At 56.4% G+C, this 24,800-nt stretch overlaps 1 protein-coding gene across 4 annotated transcripts in view; it reads right to left on the bottom strand.

The window, feature by feature from the left end:
• The window catches only part of CLIP2 (CAP-Gly domain containing linker protein 2), an 85,314-nt gene that overhangs the window by 24,225 nt on the left and 36,289 nt on the right, over nucleotides 1–24,800 (bottom strand). For all 4 annotated transcript variants that reach the window (XR_007134890.1, XM_047779893.1, XM_047779891.1 and 1 more), the window contains exons 3-8: nucleotides 22,699–23,249; nucleotides 10,824–10,948; nucleotides 8,856–9,069; nucleotides 7,992–8,189; nucleotides 6,767–6,870; nucleotides 4,627–4,687 (exon numbers count right to left, since the gene is read on the bottom strand). Coding sequence is in view for 3 of the 4 variants with exons in the window: in XM_047779893.1 (XP_047635849.1) it covers nucleotides 4,627–4,687; nucleotides 6,767–6,870; nucleotides 7,992–8,189; nucleotides 8,856–9,069; nucleotides 10,824–10,948; nucleotides 22,699–23,249 (1,253 nt within the window). In the remaining variant the exon portion in view is untranslated. The remainder of the gene's footprint in view (nucleotides 1–4,626; nucleotides 4,688–6,766; nucleotides 6,871–7,991; nucleotides 8,190–8,855; nucleotides 9,070–10,823; nucleotides 10,949–22,698; nucleotides 23,250–24,800) is intronic.

The raw sequence follows: 24,800 nt of genomic DNA, 5'->3' as shown, positions 1-24,800 counted from the left end.
CCCAGCAACCTGGGACAGCACAAAGCCACGGAGGCCTGGATTTCAGAACGGCAGCCTTTCCCACCAAACCAGCCTGAGTCCACAGAGGGAAGGCACAGATTTCCAGCAGCAACAGGGAGCAGGGACAGAAGCTCCTAAAGTGGGGGACCCCCTGTATCCCCGCCCCAGTCCTAGTCCTAGAGGCTTGATGAAGCCTGGCCTGAGCCCTGGACCTACAGCTTCTCTCCTTCTTGTGTGCACCGTGTCTACACCACTCCAAGGTCACTGCCGCAGGTTCCACAGGGCTGGGATTATTAACTAACTCGGGAGGAGTTCCCCCAACTGCACCAGGGGCTCCCGAAGGTCAGAGGCACATCGCCCCTCTTAATCTCCCTCCAGGCGTCACCCTGCACAGCCAGTTTTTAACAAACAGCTTATTCTGGGTTCTGGCTCTTCCGGTTACAATGGGTGTATCCCTGCCACGGAAAAATAACACCGAGGTGCTACTTAATTAACAAAATATTAACACAAAACCCACGAGTGACTAAATAACAATAAACCACCAATATCCTCAAGTCTCAGGTGACTTCCCGACGTCCCCACCAGAGTGGCAGCAGGGAGTGGCACAGGTTTTCATGATGCATCATGGCCACGCCCACTCAAGAACCACAAAACATGTCCCCAGCCTGGGACCCAGAAGCATGTCACCATGCTGTGCCTGCTCTGGCACTGGGGACAGGAAGGTCAGATAGGGCCCCGGCCCCAAGGGGCTCATTTCCTGGGGAGGGTTGCAAGCATGACCAGCAAGGGGCATTGCAGACCGTGATTCAGGAACAGAGAACCACATGGGGGGGGGCGAGGAGGGTGGAGGTGAAATCGAGGGGGGCAGCAAAGGCCCCTCTGAGAAATAGTTTAAGGGGAGACCGGGCAGAGAAGCAGGAACCAGCTGACCAGGGCAGGGGTGGAGGAGTGAGTGTTTCAGGCAGAGGAACCAGCAGAAGCTCAGAGGCACACAGCCCGGGGTGTTCCTAGAGCAGAGTGGGGTCCCCAGGGTCCTCCCTGGGCTACAGAGCCCGGGTTTCATCTGGGGTAGTGTCATGAGATGTGTGGGCCAGGAAGGGGCAGGATCTGATTGATGTCAAGAGTTGTGGTCATGTGATGCCTGCAGTTTGCGGCAAGATAACCCGAGGTGGGGGCGGGAGCTGTGAGTGGGGGTGGAGCTGAAATAGGAGCAGCCAAGAGTGGATCATCGTTGTCAACATTTTTTGCCATGTTAACAATTTTAGGGAGTTCCCTGGTGGCCTAGTGGGTGACGATTCGGCATTGTTACTGCTGTGGCTCAGGTTCGAGCCCTGGCCCAGGAACTTTTGCACGCTGTGGGTGCAGCCAAACAAAAGAAAAAGAAAAAAAAAAACTTTAAAGATTTTTTTTTAAAGCCGATCTGGCTTCAGTGTGCAACAAGAAAGGGAGCAGCAGAGGCTGTGTAAGTTGTCCAAAGCAAGGCACTGGGACGGGCCCAAGAGGGAGGTGGGAAGAAGGCAATTTCAGAGGCAAGATCAGGAGGCTTTCTGATGGAGGGATGAGGGGAAGAGAAGATTCCAGAGGGTTTTTAGCTGTGGGGTCTCAGCAACTGTGTGGACTGGGGGGCAATGACGGAGATGGGGAGGATGAGGGGGAGGGGCGAAGGGGGGCAGGAACAAAGGGAGGGAGAGAGAGATCTGTTTGGACGTGTGACCCGTGGGGTGCTGTCCTGCACTGAAGACCATCTCCCTAAATTTCAAGTCTACCTGGAACCTCAGAATGTGACCTTGGGTTTTTTGAGGGTTTTTTTTGCCACACCTGCAGCATGTCGAAGGACGCCAGGGATCAAACCTATACCACTACAGTGACCCAAGCCGCTGCAGTGACAATGCTGGATCTTTCCCCTGCACCACCAGGGAACTCTGTGACCTTGTTTTAAATGGGGTCCTTTGCATTTGCAAATAGCTGTGATGAGGTCATACTGGATTAAAGTGGGTCTGATGACCAGTGTCCCTCTAAGGAGGCCACGGGAAGAGGCACAGCGACACACAGGGAGGAAGATAATGTGATGACTGAGGCAATGATGCAGCCCAAGCCCAGGAACACCTATGGTCAGAGCTGGGAGAGGACCAGCGCACGGACCGCGTGCACACCTTGGGTTCAGACTTCTGGCCTCCAGCACTGCAAAAGCATAATTGTATGTTGTTTGAAGCCACCAAATGGTGGCAGTTTTTTCCTCTGCAGCTCCAGGAGCTGCTCCAGGTGTCTGCTTTCTCCTTCTGAGGGAGACACCCTCAGTGGGTGTGCTTGTGAGGGGCTCAGGGGAGGACCGAGAGCATCCTGGGCATAGAAAGGGCATTCTGTGCCACAGACTGGATGCTCTGAGGGAGGGTGCAGACCCAGACTGAGCCCTTGGACAGGAGGCCAACATTCAAGGTCAGGGAGGAGGTAAGAGGTTGGAATGGGGGACCTCTAGTGGCTGGGGGGTGAGGGGAGAAGAAGGACAAGCAAAGAGATGGGGTGACAGAGCTTGAGGGGGGCCAGGAGCTCAAGGTGGTTTCCTGGGTTTTATTTTTTAAGATGGGAGGGGATGAGACGGGCTCTGGGTCCATCTGCCTTCTGGGTGCCGTGAACATGCCACCATAAAAACAGCAGCAAGGGATTCTGCTGCCCTTGGACTGAAATAACTGTCCCTGTCTCTCCTGGTCAAAGCTGATTGGACCAGGGGGTAGAACCTGAACCAAAGCCAGCCAGCCCACTGGCTAGCCTGGGACCAGTTGGGTTCTCCTCGAGGGGACAGATGGGACAGCTGGGAGACAGTGGGTGCTGGAGCCTGGGAGGGGCCAGTAGGGTGGGTGTCTGGGAGACAGGATGTGCCAAGAGACCTGTGGACACAGTGAGAGACAGACAGACTGACCACAAGTCATGAGAAGAGGGAGGCTTGGTTTCTGATACTGTTTATTGCTGGTTCCCTGAACTGCCTGCTGTTGGGGTCATTGAGGCTATAAGATTTCTTTGCAGCTTTTTAATAACCCTCCGGATGGCAGAGTTAGTACAAGGGGTCTCTGTTCTTTGCAACCACGGGTGTGTTTCCCAGAAGCACACCACAACCCATGCAGCAGAGCAGTCAGGGGAACCTGTCAAAACACAACCACGTGACCTGCACACCTCCCCCCCCCGCCCTGCCCCCAAGAGGGAAACTTACACCGGAACACCCGGATGCCGGCTGGGTTTCCTACACCAGGTGGTACCCCGATATCCATCCTTCAACCACAGGCAGTGAGGCATTTGGCCGTGACCCTGGATCACACACACATCCCTCCCCCAGCCACAGTCACTGAGGGACAGGACGGCCATAACGCACAATTTTTCTGGACATTGGTAGTTACAGGGGTCTTAATGCAGCTCTTTCATAAAATCAGAAACCGTACTTTCCCGCTGGAGCTCAGAAATGATCTGCGGTAGTGGTTCCCAAAGTCTGGTCCTCAGACCAGTATCACAGGCAACTGGGTAGAAGCGCAAATTCTCCGGTTCCCAGACCTACTGAATGGCCACTCAGGCGGGGACCCAGCGTCCTGTGTCTGAACACACCTCTAGGGGATGAAGTCTCAAGTTTGAGATTCTCTGACCCGGTTCAGCCCCCTCATTTTACAGAGGAGCAGGCCGAGGTCCGGGAAAAGGAAGAGGCTGCCCGACGCCAGGTAGGGCCAGGACCAGAGCGTGGAAAGGACCCGAAGTGACTGCTTCCGCCCCATCTGATGGCTCCAGACGTCCTTGTTCCCTGTCACCTCCTAGGGAGCAGGGAAGGTACCAGGGGAATTTGCCTCCCTGTGTACCCAGCTGTGAGCAGGCCTAGAGAATGATTTGGTGGATGGGCTGGGGGGCAGGGGTGCTCCTTAGCTGCTTCGTGAATTGATGGGAACATCCTCCATCCTTTGGCTCAGAAAGGGTGGGGCAGGTTGGAGAGTGAGCGTGGGAGGTCCACCCGTGCCCGGGCCGCTCGTGCAGGTGTTATAACTGAGGAGGTGCTGGCACCAGCCATCCTTCCGGGCGGAGCTCAGGAGTCAGGGGTCCCTGTTCCTGGTCCCAGGGACTGCTGACTTGCTCCATGACCAGGTGAGCCCCTTAACCCTTCTGAGCCTGTTTTCCCATCTATCCTTTCTGGGACTCAACCACAAGCTATTTCCAGCCAAGATTTTACCGGGAATTCAAGATGAACAAAGGATCCAGGGAAAATCTTTAGGGCTCCTGCCAAAGAAAGAAGGGACAGGGGAGCCCCGCCACCATGTCCTCAGGCCCAGCCCTGTGATGCCTGGTCCATCCCACCCAGCTGCTGACACACCCTGGGGCTGCCTTGCACCCTGGGGCTCCTGAAGCTGAGCCAGTCCTGCTTCTGACACCCAAGGCTCTCAGCATTGGCCCCCTCTCCCCTCCCCTAGGGTGTGACCTTTGACCCCTCCCCATTTCTCCATCATAATGTCCCTGACCCTGGGGGCGGGGGGGGAGGGGGGGGCAGAGTTGCTGCCTGGACCTCCTGGCTATTTGCCCTGTGAAGGCTGGGCCTGGAGCACTGAGTGAGCCCAGGGGGTCAGGATGGGAGTGGGGATGGGGGGCTTTGGCTGTTACCTCCAGGTCTCCCTTGGTGATGGACTCCTCCTCCACTCGGAACTGCAGGTCCTCCACCTTCCTGCAGGGGGAGAAGGGGCTGAGCAAGCTTCACCCAGACGGGTGGGCCTCGCCAAGTTGGCGACAGTGCAAGGAGCCAAGGCCACCGGTGGCTCCAAATCCATGCTCAGACCACGCAGAAAGCACAGTCCCAGAGCCCCACGGCTGATGAGGGCCAAGCCTCCCAGAAACACCCAGCCTTCCCACCTTCCTGACCCATGCTCGATACAGCACACTGCCCTCTCCAGAAGAGCAGTGTACAGGAGACACTGCTTTCGGAAAGATTCCCCAGGGTTCTCCTTACTTGCTCCAAGTAACAAATCCTTCCTTCTCTCACAAAAATAAATGCATACTTAATAAAAACAAAATATGAGTATTTGGAAGTTTCCAATGTGGCACAGTGGGTTAAGGATCCAGCACTGCCACAGCTATGGCATAAGTGGCAGCTGCAGCTTGGATTCAATCCCAGGCCAGGGAACTTGCATATGCAGGTGTTCCCGCCGTCCCCTCAAAAAAGGAGCGTTCAATGTGGCATCTGTCCCCACTAGGGAGGTTGCTGGAGTAAATGATAGAACAGATAGTAAAGGGGGGGCCCTAACAGCTCTGTTTTCATCACAACAGGGAACAGACATGCCACACGGACCAGTTTGTGCGGAGGGAAGGAAAATGGGTTTTTCCCGTGCTGACCCCATTCTCATCCTCTCCCCTTGAAATCAGGGGCCAAGGTCCCAGCCCCCACTGCTTGGACTGCTCCCTGGTGTGGAGCGCCCCCAACGCCCCGATGCGGGTGTGGGGCTCACCCTCAGGGAGACTCCCCCGCCCCCACCTCTGAGAAGCACAGGAGAGAGACACGGGCACAGTACAGCCCACAAAGCTGCTCCTCCAGGGGCCTCCCGACAGCTCCCAGCACACACGGAAGAGGAAACTGCAGCCCAGAAAGGGCCAGTGATGGCTCAAGGTCACACAGCAAGTGCAGGTCAATGCTAGGACTGGCATCCAGGCCTTCCTGAACACAAGTCCCAAGATATCTGCTTTTGTTTGTCGGCATCAGGCACGTCACCATGGCAACCAGATGTGTGGGCCACACCAACCGTCTCAGGCAAGATATAAATAAGCCCTCCTCTCCCCGAGTTAGACAGTAACAACAGACTGTGGAGCACATGCCTCGGCTGAAAGCCCAAAACCAGACCCAGGCTGGGCGAGGAGGGGGGCTGGGGCTGGGGGCTGCCTGCCACGTGGAGAGTGAGCTGCAAAAATCTGTGTATCAGCAGCAAAGAGACAATGAGAGGCCCCTGGGCCAAGGGAAACCCCAACCCTCGTCACTGTGAGTTCTACCAGGTGACCTAGGACCATGTCAGGCCAGAATCCCCACACAGAGGGACCCACAACCCCTACTGGCTACTGGGGCAGGGCGGAAAGAGCCCAGCAGCGCCACTAACAGGCTGGTGACCTCAGGCAAGTCCCTCCCCTGTGTCTGTGACTTGGGGGCAATGCCTGCCTTCTGGGCTATTTCTAACACAGAGACAGGGCAGGTAAAGCACTTGGCACCGGGCGGACCCCCGGGGGCAAGGGTTTTCCAGTGGCCTTTGCTGCTGCTTCTCTGAGCCTTGGTTTCCCGACAGGTGAGATGGGAAGGGAGCTCCGGGACCCGGGCTGGGAGCTCTGCGCGTGGGACCTGGCACAGAGGGTGCTCCGTGCATGCAAAGGGGGTCCCAAGGTGGGGACATCAGGTGCACATCTCCCGAGTGAGCACCCCCCAACCCCTGCGTTCTCATGATACTTCACGAGCCAGGCAGGGCAGGAACGTGACCCCCACATCAGGAAGGAAAGCGGTGACGCGCACGGAGTCTCCTGTGCGTTCCGGCCGCGCTGGCATTACCGTCTGTGTCCTCCCAATGGCCTGCACAGGCAGGGTCATCGCCCCCCTCTGGAGACGAGAGGACTGCAGCCGGCAGAGCTCGCGGCACTGGCCCAGGCGACACAGCCAGGCGGGGGGGGGGCGGAGGCAGGGTTTGGACCCGCCGGTCCTGAGCCTGTGCTCTCCCTGGTCATCCCTATCGGGGGTCAGGGGAAGTGACCCCGGGGCCGGAGCGGCACCCACCTCCTCTCCTCCTCCAGCTGGTTGGACAGGTCCACCTTCTCTTTCCGCACGCTCTCCACCAGCAGCCGGGCCCGCTGCAGCTTCTCCTCGGCTTCTGCAACATACTGGGCCCCGAACGCGGGCCAGGACAGGGTCAGCTTCTTCCCAGGGGCTGGGGGCCGGGGCGGGCGGCAGGGAGGGGCAGGCCGGGAGCCCCAGCCACCCCGACTTGGGCGGGGACCACGGGCCCAGATGCTGAGTGCCAGGAACGGCAAGACTGGCCTCACCCAGTGGGAGCCCAGGTCCCCTGCCCCCAAGACCCGCCCCCTCCCTCAACCCTTGGGGGCCTAAGACCTACTGTCTTATGAAGGCCCCTGTCACAGCACACACGTGAGCTTGGCCTTAATAATTCCAGAGCCCGAGGGAGGAGTGAGCCAGGCTCCAAATGGGGACAGAGGCCCAGGAGGGAGCTCGTGTGTGGGGGATGGGCATCGGGGAAGCGCAGACATGTGACAGCAGCAGACTCAAGGCTACAGACAAGGGCTTCCTTGCCTGAAACCCAACCTGGGAATTTGCTCAAAAGCATGATCTGCAATGTGGACAGTTGTACTCCAAAATGTTTACATGTTATTTAAATAAAAATGAGGCGCTGGAAACAACCTAAACACCAGCTGGGGACAGGCCACCTCAGTAAGGACACTGCCTGTGACAGACAGCAACACAGCCCTGCAAATGGGAAGACTCTTCCATGACCTAGAAAATGCCTCAACTATAGAAAGTAGGAAGAAGCAGGTACTCGGAGCTCTTGTCGTGGCTCAGTGGTAACGGACCCGACTAGGATCCATGAGGTTGCAGGTTTAGATCCCTGGCCTCGCTCAGTGGGTTGAGGATCCGGCGTTACCATGAGCTGTGGTATAGGTTGCAGACACAGCTGGGATCCCGCGTTGCTGCGGCTGTGGCATAGGCCAGCAGCGGCTGCTCTGATTTGACCCCTAGCCTGGGAACTTCCATATGTCATGGGTTCAGCCCTAAAAAAGAAAAAAAAAAAAAAAAAAAAACCAGGCACACAAGTTTGTGTCCAGGTCCTGGATGAATGCGTACCTAGCACTGGAAGGAAATCCGCCAGGAGGATGAGGGGTGTTGGTCACGTGCATCTTAGTATTCTCTGCACACCCCAAGCTCTCCTCCCTGAGCGTGAGGGATGGACAAGACGGAGCAGGTGGCAGGTGCCCGCTGGTTCACCTACCTGCTCGTGCTGCGCCTTGAGCAGGGCAATTTCCTTCTCCACCTCACAGATGTGGCTCGTGGCCTTGGCCACCTCAGCCCGCTCCAGGTCCCGTTCAGCCAGCAACTGCTCGATGTGCTGCTGCTTCTCCTTCAGGGCCTCTTGCAAGGCGGTCGTGCCTGAGATCTTGCGGGCGTAGCGCGAAGACGTCTCCGTGAGCTGCGGGAAGGCGTGGGTGCAGGCAGGACTCAGGGACGTGGAGCGCTGTCCACACGGGGCACAGCAACCCAGCAGGTGAAAGAGAGCCTACCTGCCTCGGCGTCTGGGGTCCTGCTCCTCCCCCGCTCAGGGCCCTACACACTCTGCTTGCTCACACAGAGGATCGTGATGTCTGAGATACAGGGAACGCCCCGCCTCAAGGACAGTCACAGCCCTGGGGCTCCCCTCAAGGGGGGCTCCCCCACCTGGGCCACCTTCTCCTGGACTAGGAGGACCATCTCAGCTAGCTCTGCTGGAAGGGTAACCTCGCCTTCTCCCCTCACCAAAGGCGGCTGTACCAGGCTTTGGGAACGGCCTCTCCGGTATCTCTATGACCTGCGTGCACCTGTACCATCTGCCCTGCATCTGCAGGTCCCTCTTTAACTCCCAGGAGAGGGCCCAGGCTACCGTCATAGAAAAATATATACAAAAATAACAATAAAGGTAAATGGATCAATTTTCCTATTAAAATAAATAAATAAATAAATAAATAAAGACTTTCCTCTTTGTTCAGAAACTCCAAACTGATGGATGCCTAGAATCAGAGCAAGTCAGGGGACATCTGGATCCTCCTGTCCCCATGCTCCATAAACACACCAGGGTACCCCTCCCTAGCACCCCCCTCACCAGGCCACTGCGGCTGGGCCGGCCCCCCACGGAGGAGGCCACAGAGCTGACAGAGCTGATGGAGGAGCTGCTGGGACTGTGGGTCAGCGCCGAGACGCCCATGGCCATGCGCTTGGTCTTCTTGGCCTTGGCTGGGCTGGTGGACGGGAAGCCGATGCGGATGACCTTGTGGATGGGCGCAAAGAGACCGAACTTGGGTGGGCACTGGAAGTACCTGGGGAGGCAGGAGAGGGACCCAAGCTGCTGTCACGCCCGCAATGGGCTGGAGCCTCAACTGCCTCCTCCGTCTCTTCGGAGCCCAGCACAGAGAGAGGCTCCTCCTTGGGGACCCATCACCTACACCCTAAGACCAGCAGACAGGACTCCCAGAAAGGGAACAGAAGTGAACAGGGCCTGACGTTCTTCGTGGCCGTGAATAACCGCTGAGCATATTTGGGGAGGGTGGGGGTGGGGGAGGGACAATTACCGAGCGGCTGCTCGGGGCCAGTCCCTTTACGTACATGCTCATTTCAATCCCCGACCATGTGACGGTCACCTACATTTCATAGATGAGGCGATTTAGGCTCAGAGAGGTTAAGTAACCTGCCTACAGTCACACAGCTTATTGGGAAGCTGACTGGACCCAGTGGACTCCAAAGCCCATTCAGCTTGGCTCCCACACACCAGTCAGGGCCCCAGCCGTATCTGCAGCCCCATTCTCATGGCTACCTCTTGACCATCCCCAGGCCCCAGGCTCTCTGCCCAGGGAGCTCCCTGCACAGAAAAACAAAAGCCTAAAAGAGACGCCTTGGCGGTGAGGAGGAGATGCTGCCTAACCTGCCTCTGCATTCACAGAGCAAGAGTAAGTTAAGAGAAACACCTATCTTGAAAACAGGAAGGTAGGAGTTCCCGTCGTAGGTCAGTGCTTAACGAATCCAACTAGGAACCATGAGGTGGCGGGTTCGATCCCTGGCCTTGCTCCGTGGGTTAAGGATCCGGCATTGCTATGAGCTGTGGTGTAGGTCGCAGAGGCGGCTCAGATCTCGCGTTGCTGTGGCTGTGGTGTAGGCTGGTGGCTACAGCTCTGATTCCACCCCTAGCCTGGGAACCTCCATACGCCACGGAAGCGGCCCTAAAAATGGCAAAAGAGACAAAAAAAAAAAAAAAAGAAGAAAACAGGAGGGTAAGTGTTATCATGGAAACTCTGGATCATCTTCTCTTCAAAACTTCTCTGGCCGTGGGGTCCACACGGGACCAGGGGACCTAGTCCTATCCAGTTTCGAACTCACCTTGAAACTGCCACCCGACCCTGCCTCTTGCCACGTTCGGGTCTTTGTTCAGGCTGACCGCAGCCTAGAAGACCTTCCTCCTCAGAGCTGTCACAGACTCACCTGGACCACAGAATCTAGCCCAGGGACTGTCAACACAAGCTCACAGGCCACCTCACCTTAGCCCCACCCCCTGACACGGCTCACCCATCCCATCTCCACACTCCCTACTCACAACGAGTCCAGGTAAAGCCTTAGACCCTCTCAACCCAGCCTTCCCAGCAGTCAATTCCTTTTAATCCGAGACCCGGGGCACAGCTGTGACCCTGACTGTGGCTGAAGGGCACCAGGCACTGTCTGGTTATTCCTGAGTCAGGGGGAACCCCCAGAAGGCAGGGACCACTGCCTCTCCTTTTTTGGTGCTCCCACCTCACTTAGCCAGGGTGGCAGGGAAAGGACACACAGGGATAGATGCCTCTCCTAGCGCTTGCCCATGACTCCCTGTGTGACCTTGAGCCCTGACCTCTCTGGCCTCAGTTCTCTCATCTGTAAAATGGGGGTGATATTTCCACCACTTGTGTCCATGAGCTGCTGACAGAAGGGAGTGAGCAGCAACTATATCATGGTGTCTGGTACGGCCACCCAGATGCCCCAACCCTGCCCCCTGTCACTATTCCAGGAGGACCCCCCTTCCTCCCTCCCCAGAGGAAGCCCACCGTACCTGGTGCCCGCCACTGCCCCGTCGTTCTTCCCAAGGGGCTCATCCAGCTCCACGCCACACCACTCGCCCTTGGCAAAGTCTGTCTCCCCCACATACCGCACCACGCCAGTCTTCGTCCCACCAACCTGTTGGCACAGAGACAGACTCGGGTCCAGAGAGTGCAGTGGGAATGTCAGGGATGGCACAGGCACGCAGGCGCCCAGGCTCGTCCCTCCCCTCCCCTCCCGCGTGCAGAGGCCAGGGGAGATGGCAGGGGAAGCCCGAGGACAGCTGGGAGGGGGAGGGATGACCAGTGCCTCCCAGGGCTGTTCCATGCAAGGGCTCTGGAGTACGAAACACAGGACCTGCATTCAAACCCTGCCACTTACAAGCTGTGTGACCCTGGGCAAGTTACTTAACCTCTCTGAGCTTCAGCATCTTCATCTGTCCAAAGGGCTTTTTTGAGAATTAAGTATTGTATGTGCAATGTCTTAATAAACGCTACCCTTAAAAATGGTTTGAATGGAGGTTTCCCGGAGCTGGGCAGGAGGAGAAAACAGGCGTTGTTGTTTAAGGGGGATAGAGCTTCCGTTTTACAAGATGAAAAAGGTCTGTTGCACAGCGATGTGAATACACTTAATACTAGCGAACGGCCCACTCAAAAATGGATAAGGAGGGAAGTGTTATGTGTATTTTACCACAACTAAAAAAAACCCTCACAGGCCAATAATCAGGAATATTATTGTAAAAATGGTTTAAAAAACTTTTAATTAAAGATATATAGGGAGTTCCCCTGGTGGCACAGTGGGTTAAGGATACAGTGTTGTCACTGCTGTGGATCGGGTCACGGTTATGGCACAGGTTCGCTCCCTCATCTGGGAATTTCCACATGCCACGGGCATGGCCTATATATATAGTTGGACATGTATGGACAGAGTCAATACTTTCGAAATCTTGAAAAGCTCTGGAAGTTTCTCCACCTCTCCCCAGAAGCACTTTTAGGATGAAGTTTGTGGTTTGCTTTTAGTTTTTGTCTTTTTAGGGCCGGCACTGGGGCATACAGAAGTTTCCAGGTCAGGGGTCCAATCAGAGTTGCAGCTGCCAACCTACACCGCAGCCACAGCAACGCAGGATCCAAGCCTTGTCTGCGACCTATACCACAGCTCATGGCAACAGCAAATTCTTAACCCACCGAGCGAGGCCAGGGATCGAACCCGCCACCTCATGGTTCCTAGTCGGATTCGTTAACCACTGAGCCACGATAGGAACTCCCTGATCCCATATTTCTAAATGTCATGTTTATATTGCTTCTTGTGGATATTCCCATTTGGGGGGACACCGAGACTTCTCAAGGAAGGGGAGGCGTTAGCAGCACATCGCCAGGCTCCAAGCATTGGCGCTGTGTCTCCCTCCACCTTCCCACGCAGCCACACCAAGTGTCCAGAGCCAGGACTAAGTAAACAGTACTCACGGACACAGATGGGCAGGTGCAGCTACGTTTCCTTCCCAGCCCCAATTTTTCCCCATAGAAAACTGTCTTTTATGATGGTTTTCCCAGTTTTTATGGCTTTCACACTAATTTAACCCCAAGCTCTTTCAACCGTCTAGATCTCTTGCCAAGATGTTCAAAGCCATTGCAAACTCCATCCAATTTTTTCTGGAGGAGGCTCTCTGGGCCCACGTGTCCCTCTGCTGCATGGCCACCACCCCGGGGTCTCCTGTCACCACCATCCTGAAGGCTCCCTTGGTCTCTCTCTTGGGCTTGATCTCCCACGGCTCAGATGCAATGTCTCCCTTTTTTCCTGGTTTCTGCACTTATTTTGGTAGAGCACATCCTTCCATTGCTTTTATTTTTTTTTCTTTTTGCCATTTCTTGGGCCACTCTAACGGCATATGGAGGTTCCCAGGCTAAGGGTCTAATCAGAGCTACAGCTGCCGGCCTACACCAGAGCCACAGCAACACGGGATTTGAGCCACGTCTTCGACCTACACCACAGGTCACGGCAACGCCAGATCCTTAACCCGCTGAGCAAGTCCAGGAATTGAACCCGCAACCTAATGGTTCTTAGTCGGATTTGTTAACCACCGCGCCACGATGGGAACTCCCCTCCATTGCTTTCTAAGAAGAGTTACAAGAGGAAACAAAATACCGGAGCCTTTGCCTAGCTGAAAATATTTATTCTGTCCTGTTCTTCTTTTTTTTTTTTTTTGGCCACGCCCACAGCATGTGGAAGTTCCCAGGCCAGGGATAGAACCCATGCCACAGCAGGGACCCAAGCCACAGCAGTGACAACACCAGATCTTAACCCACTAGACCACCAGGGAACTTCACTCTTTCTTTTTTTTTTTTTTTTCTTGTCTTTTTGCCTTTTCTAGGGCTGCTCCCGTGGCATATGGAGGTTCCCAGGCTAGGGGTCTAATCAGAGCTGTAGCCACCGGCCTACGTCAGAGCCAGATCCGAGCTGCGTCTGCAACCTACGCCACAGCTCACGGCAACGCTGGATCCTTAACTCACTGAGCAAGGCCAGGGATTGAACCCGCAACCTCATGGTTCCTAGTCGGATTCTTTAACCACTGAGCCACGATGGGAACTCCTACTCTTTCTTTTTTAATTGAGGTAAAATGCACATGATGCAAAATTTGCCCTTTTACCTTTTTTTTTTTTTCCTGGTCTTTTTAGGACCACACCCACAGCATATAGAAGTTCCCAGGCCAGGAGTTTATTTGGAGCTACAGCCGCCGGCCTACACCACAGACACAGCAATGCAGGATTCGAGCCAAGTCTGCAACCTACACCAGAGCTCACGGCAATGCTGGATCCTTAACCCACTGAGCGAGGCCAGGGATTGAACCTGTGTCCTCATGGATACTAGTCAGGTTCATTATCACTGAGCCACAATGGGAACTTCTTTAACCATTTTAAAGTATATAATTCAGTGGCTCTTTGTACACTTACAACCATCACTGCTATCTCACTGCAGAACATATCCATCATCCCCCCAAAAAGACCCTGAACCCAAGGGCAGCCACTGCCCATTCCCCTCTCCCCAGCTCCTGGCATCACTGATCTGCTTTCTGTCTCTATAGCTTTGTTATTCTGGGCATTTCCTACAAATGGAATCCTACACTATGTGGCCTTCTGAGTCTGGCTTTTCATGTAGCAGTGTTTTCAAGGTTCATACCTGTTGGAAGTTCCCTTGTGGACCAGGGGGATCTGGCATTGTCACTGCAGTGGTTCAGGTTGCTGCTGTGGCACAGGTTCAATCCCTGGCCAGGAACTTCTGTATGCCACGGGCACAGCCAACAACAACCAAAAACAAAAAGAGTTCCCACTGCGGCTCAGTGGGCTAAGAACTCAGTTCCCTGTGACCCTCACTCTTGACCGAGAGTCTGGTGGGGTCTCTTCCTTCCAAAAACTGGCTCTGCGTGTTCTAGTGTCCAGTGTCACTGTTGAGAAGGTCAAAGCCATTCTGAGTCCCAGTCCTTTCTGGGGGCCCGTCTTCTCACTCCGGAAACCTGCAGGACTGCCTTTCTGTCCTTTGCACAGTTCCACAAAGAAGAGTGCTGGGAGCAGGCGCCTCTTCCCATCCCTTTTCTGGGGCTCCCACGGGCCCTTCCAACCAAGAAGCCCCGTCAGTCCGGGGATCTCCTTGGACTGCTTATTTGACTTCCGCCCTCCTTTCCCTCTGATCGTTATTTCTCCCTCTGGTTTTCCATCTGTCTTCTGGCTCCACTTTCTGGGAGATTTCCTTAAATTTATCTAAAACTTCTGTGGAGTTCCTTAAATCTGTTATCGTATTTTTCCTTTTCCAAAAAGAGTGTTTTTATTCACTGAATACCCATATCATAGTCCATGGCATTCTGTTCAGATTCAATGCTTGTATTACCTTCTCTTATTTCTCAGAGGAGTGGCTGCCTTCCCCAGAGAAGCTTTTGTGCCCTGGAGAGGGCAGGCTTGGCAGCCAGGGATCTAGGAGCTGATTAAAGGAGAAGCCAGTGGGGAAAGGAGCTCAGTTTTGCTGGTGGTGGTGGTTGTTTGGCTGCCCCGTGGCCTACGGAGCTCCCAGGCCAGGGATCAGATCCAAGCTGCAGCTGTAACCTATGCTGTAGCTGCAGGAATGCTGGGTCCTTAACCCACGGTGCTGGGCCGGGAATCGAACCTGCGTCCTGTTGCTTCAGAGACGCCACCCTTCTCACTGCGCCACAGTGAGAACTCCAAGAGGGCTCCATTTTTAGGACAGAAATATTCATTTAATCATCCTTTTTCAGTCCCGTTTTTTTTCAGGGGTTTCCCCATCCAAAGACTCTCCAAACCTCTCAAGCATTCCTCCCAGGCGCCTGCTGGAGGAACAGTCGCCAGGCAGAGGGGACCACAGGTGGTGGGGGGAGGGGAAGCCTGAAGATTTTTTTAAGCAACGTCAGTCCCCCATTTCCAGAGGCCACCACACACAGATGGCTGATTTCTGAGCCTCTTGGGCTTCTGAGGGGAAACACCGACTCCTTCTCTGCTTTTCCCTCTGCTGCCTGAGGCCTAGGCTGCACGGGATTTCCGGTATCATTGCTGCCTTCCCTTCTATTCACCCGGTCCTTGAGGATTTACACCTTAAAAAAAAAAAAAAAAAATCCCAGAGGTTCCCATCATGGCTCGGCAGAAATGAATCTGACTAGCATCCACGAGGACGCAGGTTCGATCCCTGGCCTCACTCAATGGGTTAAGGATCTGGCATTGCCGTGAGCTGTGGTGTAGGTCACAGACACAGCTCGGATATCCCGAGTGGCTGTGGCTGTGGTGTAGGCCGGCAGCTGTAGCTCTGATTCGACCCCTAGCCTGAAAACCTCCATATGGCGCAGGTGCGGCCCTAAAAAGACAAATATCTGAATAAGTAAATAAATAAATAAGCAGTCCCTTCACTGTCATTCTAGTGCAAATCCAGGAAGGGGTGAAGGGAAAGGCCTGGGTTTCTCTCGTCGTGGAGAAGCCAGAGCAGGGCGCAGACAGCCAAGGAGTGAGTGAGCAAATGCTGATATTCCAGGAGGACGACGGGGGCTACTCGGAACAGCATCGGGGGGTCCCCTCTCTGAGGAGTGACAGCAGCACAGAGGCCTAACGGAAGTGGGACAGCAAGTGGGAGGAAGTCCTGGGGGACAGAGTCCTGGAGAGGAATCAGCCGGGCACAGCAGAGGCACCAGACCGGTACGGAGGCACAAGCAAGGAGGGCGGGGGCACAGCCAGGATGGAGCAGCGAGGTCAGGTCACAGCAGGGTGGATGGGCAGATCCCAGGGCCCTGAGGGCTATGGAAAGGTGGGTGCGTTTATGACACTGAGATGGGAGCTTCTGGAGAGTTGGCCCTGAGTGGGGGCAGTGAGAACCACGGAGGAAGCAGCTGCATTTTTGGAGAGAGGAGCTACCAGAGGAGGTAGTGGGTCGGGAATGGGATGGGGGGTTCTGGAGGCAGCACCAGAGGCCTTTTTTTTTTTGTCTTTTTAGGCTGCACTTGCAGCATATGGAAGTTCCCAGGCTAGGGGTCTAATTGGAGCTGCAGCTGCTGGCCTATGCCACAGCCACAGCAATGCCAGATCTGAGCCACGTCTGCAATTTACACCACATTTCACAGCAACATGGGAACCTTGAGCCACTGAGCAAGGCCAGGGATCAAACCCACAACCTCATGGCTCCTAGTCAGATTCGTTTCCACTGAGCCATGACAGAAACTCCAGAGACCTGATTATTGATCACGTGGTAGGGAGGAGAGCAAAACAGGACTCAGGGCCAACTCCCAAGTTCCTGGACTAGTCTGGTGCCAGAGACAGAGGCGTGCCGTTCACCGAGATGGGGAGGAGGGGGAGGAGCCGGCGGGCGATGGGGGCGGGTGGATAAACAACTGAGCTCCGTTTTGTTCGCGTGGTGGGGGTGGAACTATTCTCCAAAGAAGATATATTCAAGTCCAGATTCCCAGTACCTATGAATGTAACCTTATTTAAAAAATAGGAGTTCCCATCGTGGCTCAGCAGAAATGAATCTGACTAGCATCCATGAGGATGCAGGTTCAATCCCTGGCCTCGCTCAGTGGGTTAAGGATCCGGCGTTGCTGTGAGCTGTGGTGTAGGTGGCAGATGCGGCTCAGATTCTGTGTGGCTGTGGCTGTGGTGTAGGCCAGTGGCTACAGCTCCGATTCCCTAGCCTGGGAGCCTCCAAATGCCATGGGTGTGACCCTAAAAAGACAAAACAAAAAAAGAGCCTTGGAGTTCCTTGGTGGCCACTGAGGTGTTGTCACTGCTGTGGCACAAGTTTGATCCCTGGTCCAGGAACTTCCGCATGTCCTGGGCAGAGCCAAATGAATGAATTAATTAATTACAAAATAAAAAGAGTCTTAGCGACATGATCAAGTTAGGTAGGTCCTGACCCAGTATGACTGGTGTCCTGTAAGAGAAGAGACGCAGAGGGAAGAAGGAAGGCCATGGAAAGGGGGAGGCAGAGATTCGAGCAACGCTCCCACAGCCAAGGAAAGCCAAGGAGCATGAGCAACCCCGGGACCTAAGAGAAAAGCTCAGCCCAGACTCTGCCCTGATGCTCCAGAGAGAGCATGACCCTGCGGCACCTTGGATTTCAGATTTGCACCCTCCAGACCTTTAAGAGAATGCATTTCTAGCGTTCGTTTTCTTTCTTTCTTTCTTTTTTCGGTCTTTTTAGGGCCGCACCTGTGGCAAATGGAAGTTCCCAGACCAGGGGCTGAACTGGAGCTGCCGCTGCCAGCCTACACCACAGCCATGGAAACACCAGATCCGAACCACGTCTGTGACCTACACCACAGCTCACAGCACACCGGATCCTTAACCCACGAAGAAAGGCCAGGGATCAAACCTGCATCCTCATGGAAGCCAATCGGGTTCGTAACTGCTGAGCCACAGCGGGAACTCCACATTTCTGTTTTAAGCCACCCAGTTTGTGGGACTTGCTACAGCAGCCACAGGAAACGCATGCAGGTTAAGCGGAGATGCTGACGGGAAGCCTGCCTTGTGAGACAGGAGATGGGAGTCGCGTGACGCCCATGTATCCTTGGACTGTCGTAAGTCAACGGGCCTGGACCCTCCGACAGGGAGACAAGAAGAGGCCGGAGTGCTGACCTGACGCTGGGAAGAGGAGTAGCAGGGAGGTGGGAGGACCCAGGGGAGTGTGTGGAATCCTCAAAGTTAAGAGAACGTGCTTCTACAAGGACACAGGGAGAGACTGACGGTGGCCGATCCTGCTAAGGGTGAAATAACACTAGGACTGGAAAGTGGCAACTGTACTCGGAATGAAGGGTCCGGTGATGGGAGAAGGGGGAGAGGAGACCACGGCCACAGGTGGGCCTTTCAATGGGTTTAGCCGAAGGGAAGTGGAGAGCTGTGCAAATAGCTGGAGGAAGACTTGGGTTCGGGGGAGAGTTTTGTGGTTTTGTTTTTTGGGGGGCCACACCTGAGGCCTATGAAAATTTCCGGGCTAGGGGTCGAAGTGGAGCTGCAGCTGTTGGCCTAAACCACGGGCACAGCAATGCCAGAACTGAGCCACGTCTGTGACCTACGCTGCAGCCCACAGCAACGCCGGATCCTTGGCCCACTGGGCGAGGCCAGGGATCGAACCCACAACCTCATCAGATTTTTAACCCACTGAGCCACAACAGGAATTCCTGAGAGTTTTGTTTTTAAGGTGGGAGAAGCTGGAGTGAGTGGATGAGAAGAAGGGGGAAATGGGCAGGGGGGGAGGGAGGCTGACTGCAGGGGCGGGTAGGGCTGCTGGCTGGAGGGAAGGCCGCGTGCGCAGGCGCGGGGCGGGCTTGGCGGAGGACAAGGGCTCTGTTCTTCCCGGGGAAGCACAGAACCGTCGTCGGCTGAGACGCGGGGGAGGCGCGGGCGTTGGCAATTTGGGGAAAGAAGATGGGGTGAATATTACAGAAGAGGAAACTGGGGGTCAGAGAGGCTTAGCAGCAGGTAAAGCAACGGCCCGGCTGATGCTCCAGTGGGTCTGCAGGCCTCGGGTGGGTCCTCTGCCCAGCCCAGCACACGGGGGGGGGGGGGGGGGGACCGGTCATTCGTCCTCCCAGGCACTTCCACACTTGAATTTCTTGTTTGGCTTTGATTTTTCAGGGTCGCACCTGCGGCATACGGAGCGAGGCCAGGGAGCACATCTGCGTCCTCATGGTTCCTAGTCAGATTCATTTCCGCTGAGCCATGATGGGAACCCCCCCACCTGGATACTTTAAAGAAAAGGTGGGAAGGGCCAGACAGAGGCTACTGCACAAACACAGGCCCCCCATTGTGGCCCTGATGAAAGGGAACCGCTCTGGAGCCTTCCTAGCCTGGGGCTGGTCTGACCCCACAGGCCTTGCCCCTGTCCCTCTCGGAAGGCAGGAAATGAGAGCAGGACTAAAGGCCACACTCTTGCCTGGTGCCCTGGGCCCCCTGTGACAGAGAGAGGAAGCCAGAGGCAGATCTAGTGCCTCCTGGGCCTGGCCTTCTGGCTCTGCCCCCATCAGCAGAGCCTAAAGACAGAGGCCCAGCTGCCCCGTGCTGGGTGGGCTGGGTCCCCTCCTGGTCACCCCTCCCCATTCCCAACAGATGCCTGCCCTGAGCCCCAGCACCACAGCCCCCAGGGCAGCCCCCAGGTTGGTCCCCACAAACCTCTGACCTCACTAGAACAGGCCTCGTACCAAGAAGCATCATAGCACTTGGCCCTCAGCTGCGAAGACACTGGGGTGAAGAAATGAGGCCAGAGCAAGGGAGAAAACCAGCCTTTCCCAAGGGCCCACCATGCCTGCCCGGAGTCGTCCTTATCCATGTTTATAAATCCTCCCAAGAGGAGTTCCCACAGATACAATGTGAGGGGGGGCATCTCTGGACCTAGGGCTCGCTCCCCAGCCCAGCACAATGGGTTAAGGATCCGGTGTTGCTGCAGGTGCAGCTTAGGGGGCAACTACAGCTCAGATCTGATCCCTGGCCTGGAAACTCCATATGCCGCCCCCCAGGCAGCAAAAAGAGGAGGAAAAAAGAAAAGAAAGAAAGAAAGAAATGAATCCTCCAGAATGGGAGTATCAACCCCCTGCTCCAGGACACCGCTTGAGGGGAGGGCTGAACTCATGCCCAGGCTGCACAACCCTAGAGCCCACCTTGCAGCCCCTACACCTAGGATGGCCCTGCTGGGTGTCTGTTCTCAGCAGAGGGAGGGGAAGTGGACGGGGGCCTGGGGTGGGGGGGACTGTCAGAGCAAACCTCCCTCCTTACCTCTCAGAACCCACTCTCTCAGGAGGCTGGTCCCACACTTCCCAGGTCACCTGTCAAGGACAAAGCCCTGCGGAGAATCTACCTTCCCACTGGGGAGGGGCCGGACTGCTCAGGCTGCCTCTCGGGCTGCTATGCTCAGGGTTATGGGCAAGGCCGGGCTGGCACCGTAGCTTTGAGATGCGCTGGGAGAGGTGCCAGTCCCTGGAAAGGGTCTCTTGGTCCACTCTCTGTGGGATGCTTCTGTGGCCAGTACAGGAAGGGACATAAAGGGGCAGTGACTTCACTTACTCAGAGATGTTCCAGGAGTTCCCATTGTGGCTCAGCAGTAATGAACCGGTAGCATCCACGAGGATGCAGGTTCGATCCCTGGCCTTGCTCAGTGGGCTAAGGATCCAGTGTTGTCGTGAGCTGTGGTGTAGGTTGCAAATGCAGCTCAGACTCCATGTTGCTGTAGCTGTGGTGTAGGCCGGCAGCTATGGCTCCCATTCGATCCTCAGTCTGGGAACCTCCATGTGCCGCGGGTGTGGTCCTAAAAAGAAAAAAAAAAAGGAGATGCTCCACTCAGATGCTGCTTCAAGGGGGACAAGGGGGTCTGTCCATGGTGGGGAGCCTCACACCTGAGATGGGGCTGCCACAATCAGTGACTGAGTGAGGCTGGGGCAGAAAAGCCCTGACACTTGGCTCAGCACAGGACACTGTGATGGGCAATCTCACTCCAGAGCTGCCCCACAGTGGCTGAGGCTCTGCCCGGCCCGCATAGCCATCTACCTTCTGTCTCTGCCAACCCTTTGCAGATGGTAAAAGGCCTAAGAAACACCTGTACCCCAAACCCCACCTTGGCGACTACTTCCAAAGAACCCGAGCTTGCATGGCAACTTACTGGCCATCTGATGTCTGTGGGGGTCAGAGCTCTCCCACCACCCCATGCTGAGATCTGCTCCTGGGGACGTCAACCCTGGGGCACTCCTTGGAGCCACAAGCAACCAGCCAGGCCGCGTCCTTCCTGAGATAGCCTCCTCTGTCCCATGCTGCCAACTGTAGCTGACCAAGACCCACTCAGACTGCTGGGCCCGCTCCAGGTGAGGGATACAGGGGTCATTCTGGGGCCGGCAGGTAGGAGCCCAGAGCCCCAGTCTCGGTCTTGCCCATGACATGCTGTGTGGTCCTGGAGAAGTGCTCACCCTCTCTGACTCTCACGATTCTCATCTTCACAATGAGTGATTAGGGCCCGTGGTCTCCGCCCCAGCAGGCCTGTCTGTGAGTCTGGATCGGCTCTCACTGGTCGACGGCCCTCAGGTGGGGCTGCCTTCCCACCCCTCTTCTCTGTCACCGGTTCTCAACCTGCCTCTCTACACATTCAGTCTCGGTTCCTGCTGCTCCATTAATTCCCCTGCAATGTCTCTTCTCTTCCATGACCTAAATCCCAAAATGCTGGCTGGCTCCGGAGTCTGCTGCACCAGCCGCACTGCCTCTGGAGAAACGACCCTAAAACCCATGCACAGACCCACCTCCTGGAATGGACCTTCAGAACCACACCTTGGGGACACACACAGCAGCTATGTCTCAGGCCAGCTAGGCAGCCAAGTGCCCCCACCAGCTCCGAGGGCCTAGAAGGTGCCCAGGACCAAAGAGGGTGATGGGTGTCTCCAGACAGAGGACATGGAGCCCTGATAAGAGACTGGGGTCTGATGGAAACTTCTAGAGCTGTGTCTGCCTCATGCCAGTCTGAGTGTCCCCTCCCCAGTACATTATTCCGTTCCCACTCCCTGAGGGGGGAGCAGGTACAAGGGGAATTCTAGGCAGAGTCACACTGGGGTTAAAACCCCCTCCTCCCCCAACCTGAGGACCAATAAGGGCTGGTCAGTAACCCCCAGGGCTTCCACTTCCCACCCTGAAGGGATCACAGACCTCCTCCCAGGGCACCCATGTGACACGACACAGTCAGAGCCCTGGGCGACGACGAAGCACCCCCGCATCCACAGCTTCTCAATCCTCCCAACAAAATCCTCATGCGGGAACTACCTATGACTGTTTTGCTGAATGGACAGATGAATGAAGGGGGATACGGCCCAGTTACATGACTCACCCAGCATCGCGCAGCTGCGAAGTAGCAGGAAGGGCACCAACCTGGGCCTGATTTCCCTGCAGTGGCCACGGCCAGCAGGTGCCCTCAGATCCCAGGCATCCCCAAAGATGTCTGGGCAAGACTGCAAGCCAGCTTGCCTGGCCACTCTGGGTTACAGCAACTAGATGTCTGAACTAGCCGACCTGGGACCAGAGGTCTTGAGTGCCTGGGTCCCCAGCCTTTTCCAGTACAGGCCTGGCACATTCACATTGGTGGGCTGGATCAATGGGTATCAATGACAGCTAACATTTACAGGGCACTTACTATCAGGCATCATCTAAAAGCATTACATGTATTCACAGGCTTCAACCGACAACCGAGGCACTATTAAAGTTCCTATTTAATAGATGGGAAGAATGAGGACCAGAAAAGTGAAGACACTTGCCAGGGTCACACAGCCACAGACTTCAGGGCCCACTTTACCTGTCTCCCTGGTCATTCTGCGGTAATGACCTCCCCGAACCCGCGGATCCCCCTTCCCGCCCGACCCCCCCCCCCCCCGGGGCACTCACCAGCACGCGGTCTCCCAGGCGCAGGTCCTTGTCGCCCCGCTTCACGGAGCCACTGTCCGAGAGGTTGGAGCCCGACTCGTTGCCGGTCTTGACCGAGCTGTTGAGGACACTCTCCCGCAGCGGGATGACGCGGCTGGTCAGCGGCGGCGTGGCCGTGCCCGAATGCAGCGACAGGTTCTGCGCGGTCAGCGACTCGACCGAGTGGGCGTCGCTGCCCGAGCCCTCAGCGGCCGGCTGCCGGGTCAGCTTGGAGGGCCGCGTGAAGATGCCCTGCAGCGCCGGGCACTCGAAGTAGCGCACGCCGCCCACGGCGCCGTCGTTCTTGCCCACCGGCTCGTCCAGCACCACGCCCGCCCACTGGCCTGGCGCGAACTGCGTCTCGCCCAGGTACTGCACCACGCCCGGCTTCACGCCGTTCACCCACACGCGCTCGCCCACCACGAAGTCCCCCAGGAACTCGTCGCCCACCTCGGCCGCCTTGGCGCCGGGTTTCTCGGGGGTGGGGGCGGCGGCGGCCGGGGGCCCCGGGGCCTGCTTGTGCAGCGGGGAGCCTGTGGAGGAGGAGAGGGCGGCGGTCAGGGCGCGGCGGCGGCGCAGGACCCTCGGGGGCCCCAGGAGCGCAGTCCAGCGGGAAGGTGCCGGCAGGCGGACGGATGCGGAAACGGGCAGGCGTGGCTGGGCGCCGGGCTGCGGGAGGGGGGCCTCATTCCGCTTGGGCGGGCCCTGAGCATCCTTGGGTCTCTCCCTATTCTGCCAACCCCTCGGGAAAGTTCTAGGGATGAAAAGCTCAGGACAGGGCCTCCTCAGATGCAAGGCTCAGGGTCACTCAAAATCGAGGGCAGAACGAACCCGTGACTGAGGGTTACAAGCTGCTACTCCCCCGCCCCGGGTGGGCTCAGGCCCTCAGCTGTTAATCTGAGGCCGCCCACGGCCCCTGTGGGACGCAGATCTGGTGAGGAGCCTCTGTGTCCCCTACCCTCTTCCCTAGACAGCTCTGGACCCCACGAAAGCCTCCTATTCCTTGACAGCTGGACACAGACATCCTGGGATAAGGAAGGAGCCGGAACACCCTCGTACCCTCTCCTCCCTGCTCCCCAGGCTGCACAGGCCAGGAAAAGTGAGGGTGAGGAGGGCGGGGGCAGAAGTGAGCACGGAACTTCATTCCTGGAACCGAACTCCAGGCTCTCTGGCCTGAACTGGGTCCCCTAGTCCAGCCCCTCCTTGTAGAAAGAATGACCCTGAGGCTCAGAGAGGCAAGGGCCTTGCCCAAGGCCACACAGCAGAAATGGGGACTCGAACCCTCGGCGGGAGCCTGCCTCTCAGCCCAAGGCTCTGATGTGCTCTAGACTCAGAAAAGGAAGGGAAGAGGTCAGTCTGCTCGTGGTCACTCACGAAAGGGCAAAGCAGAGCTCGAGCATGATGTGTTTTGTGTGTGTCTGGTTCCTGGGCCCCCCACAGGGCCTCCCGTGCAAATGGTGCTCAGAAAGCCTGCGGACTTGTACCTCAAGGTCTGGAGGCTGCCCACACCCCACACTTCCGGCCAGACCAGGAATTACACAGGTAAGGAGTCATCCTTTTCCTCCTCTGCTCCAGAGGCTGATGGGCTCGCCAAGCACAGGTCGGGACAGCAGGCAAGCAGACACAGCCATGACCTATCAGAGCTCCCTGTGTTTCTGGGCCTTTCCATTCGCAGCCAGTAGAGGGGCCACAGGGGCAACGGCTCCCACCAGCATCCTCCTTTCACCCATGGCCAAGGAGCCCAGGGTGCCAGGCTTGGCTGGATGCTGTCTCAGGGCTGGAAGGACAGAGCTTCTGGGGGATGGGGAAGCCACAGGACTCCAAGGCCAGGCTCCCATGCAAAGCCAAGGAGGTGGGTTCTCCCTCTGGGGCACTGGCCACCCAGGGCCTGGGCAGCCAGGAGGCAGTTCTAAGTGAGGGGCAGGGGGCTCCCTCTCTGCTGTGACCTGGGCTCTTGGGAGCTTTGCTGGATTAATGACCACAGTGATCACGCCCATTAATTAATGCTCTGAGCTAAGAGAGGGCCACATTGTAGCAGTTAATCCTGTGGAGTGATTCTGTTATCCGTTCTCAGATGAGGAAAC

Source organism: Phacochoerus africanus, chromosome 5 (genome assembly GCF_016906955.1).
Source record: "Phacochoerus africanus isolate WHEZ1 chromosome 5, ROS_Pafr_v1, whole genome shotgun sequence".
NCBI lineage: Eukaryota > Metazoa > Chordata > Mammalia > Artiodactyla > Suidae > Phacochoerus > Phacochoerus africanus.
The sequence above is the reverse complement of the archived record's forward strand: the minus strand, read 5'-3'. Positions and strand labels throughout refer to the sequence as shown.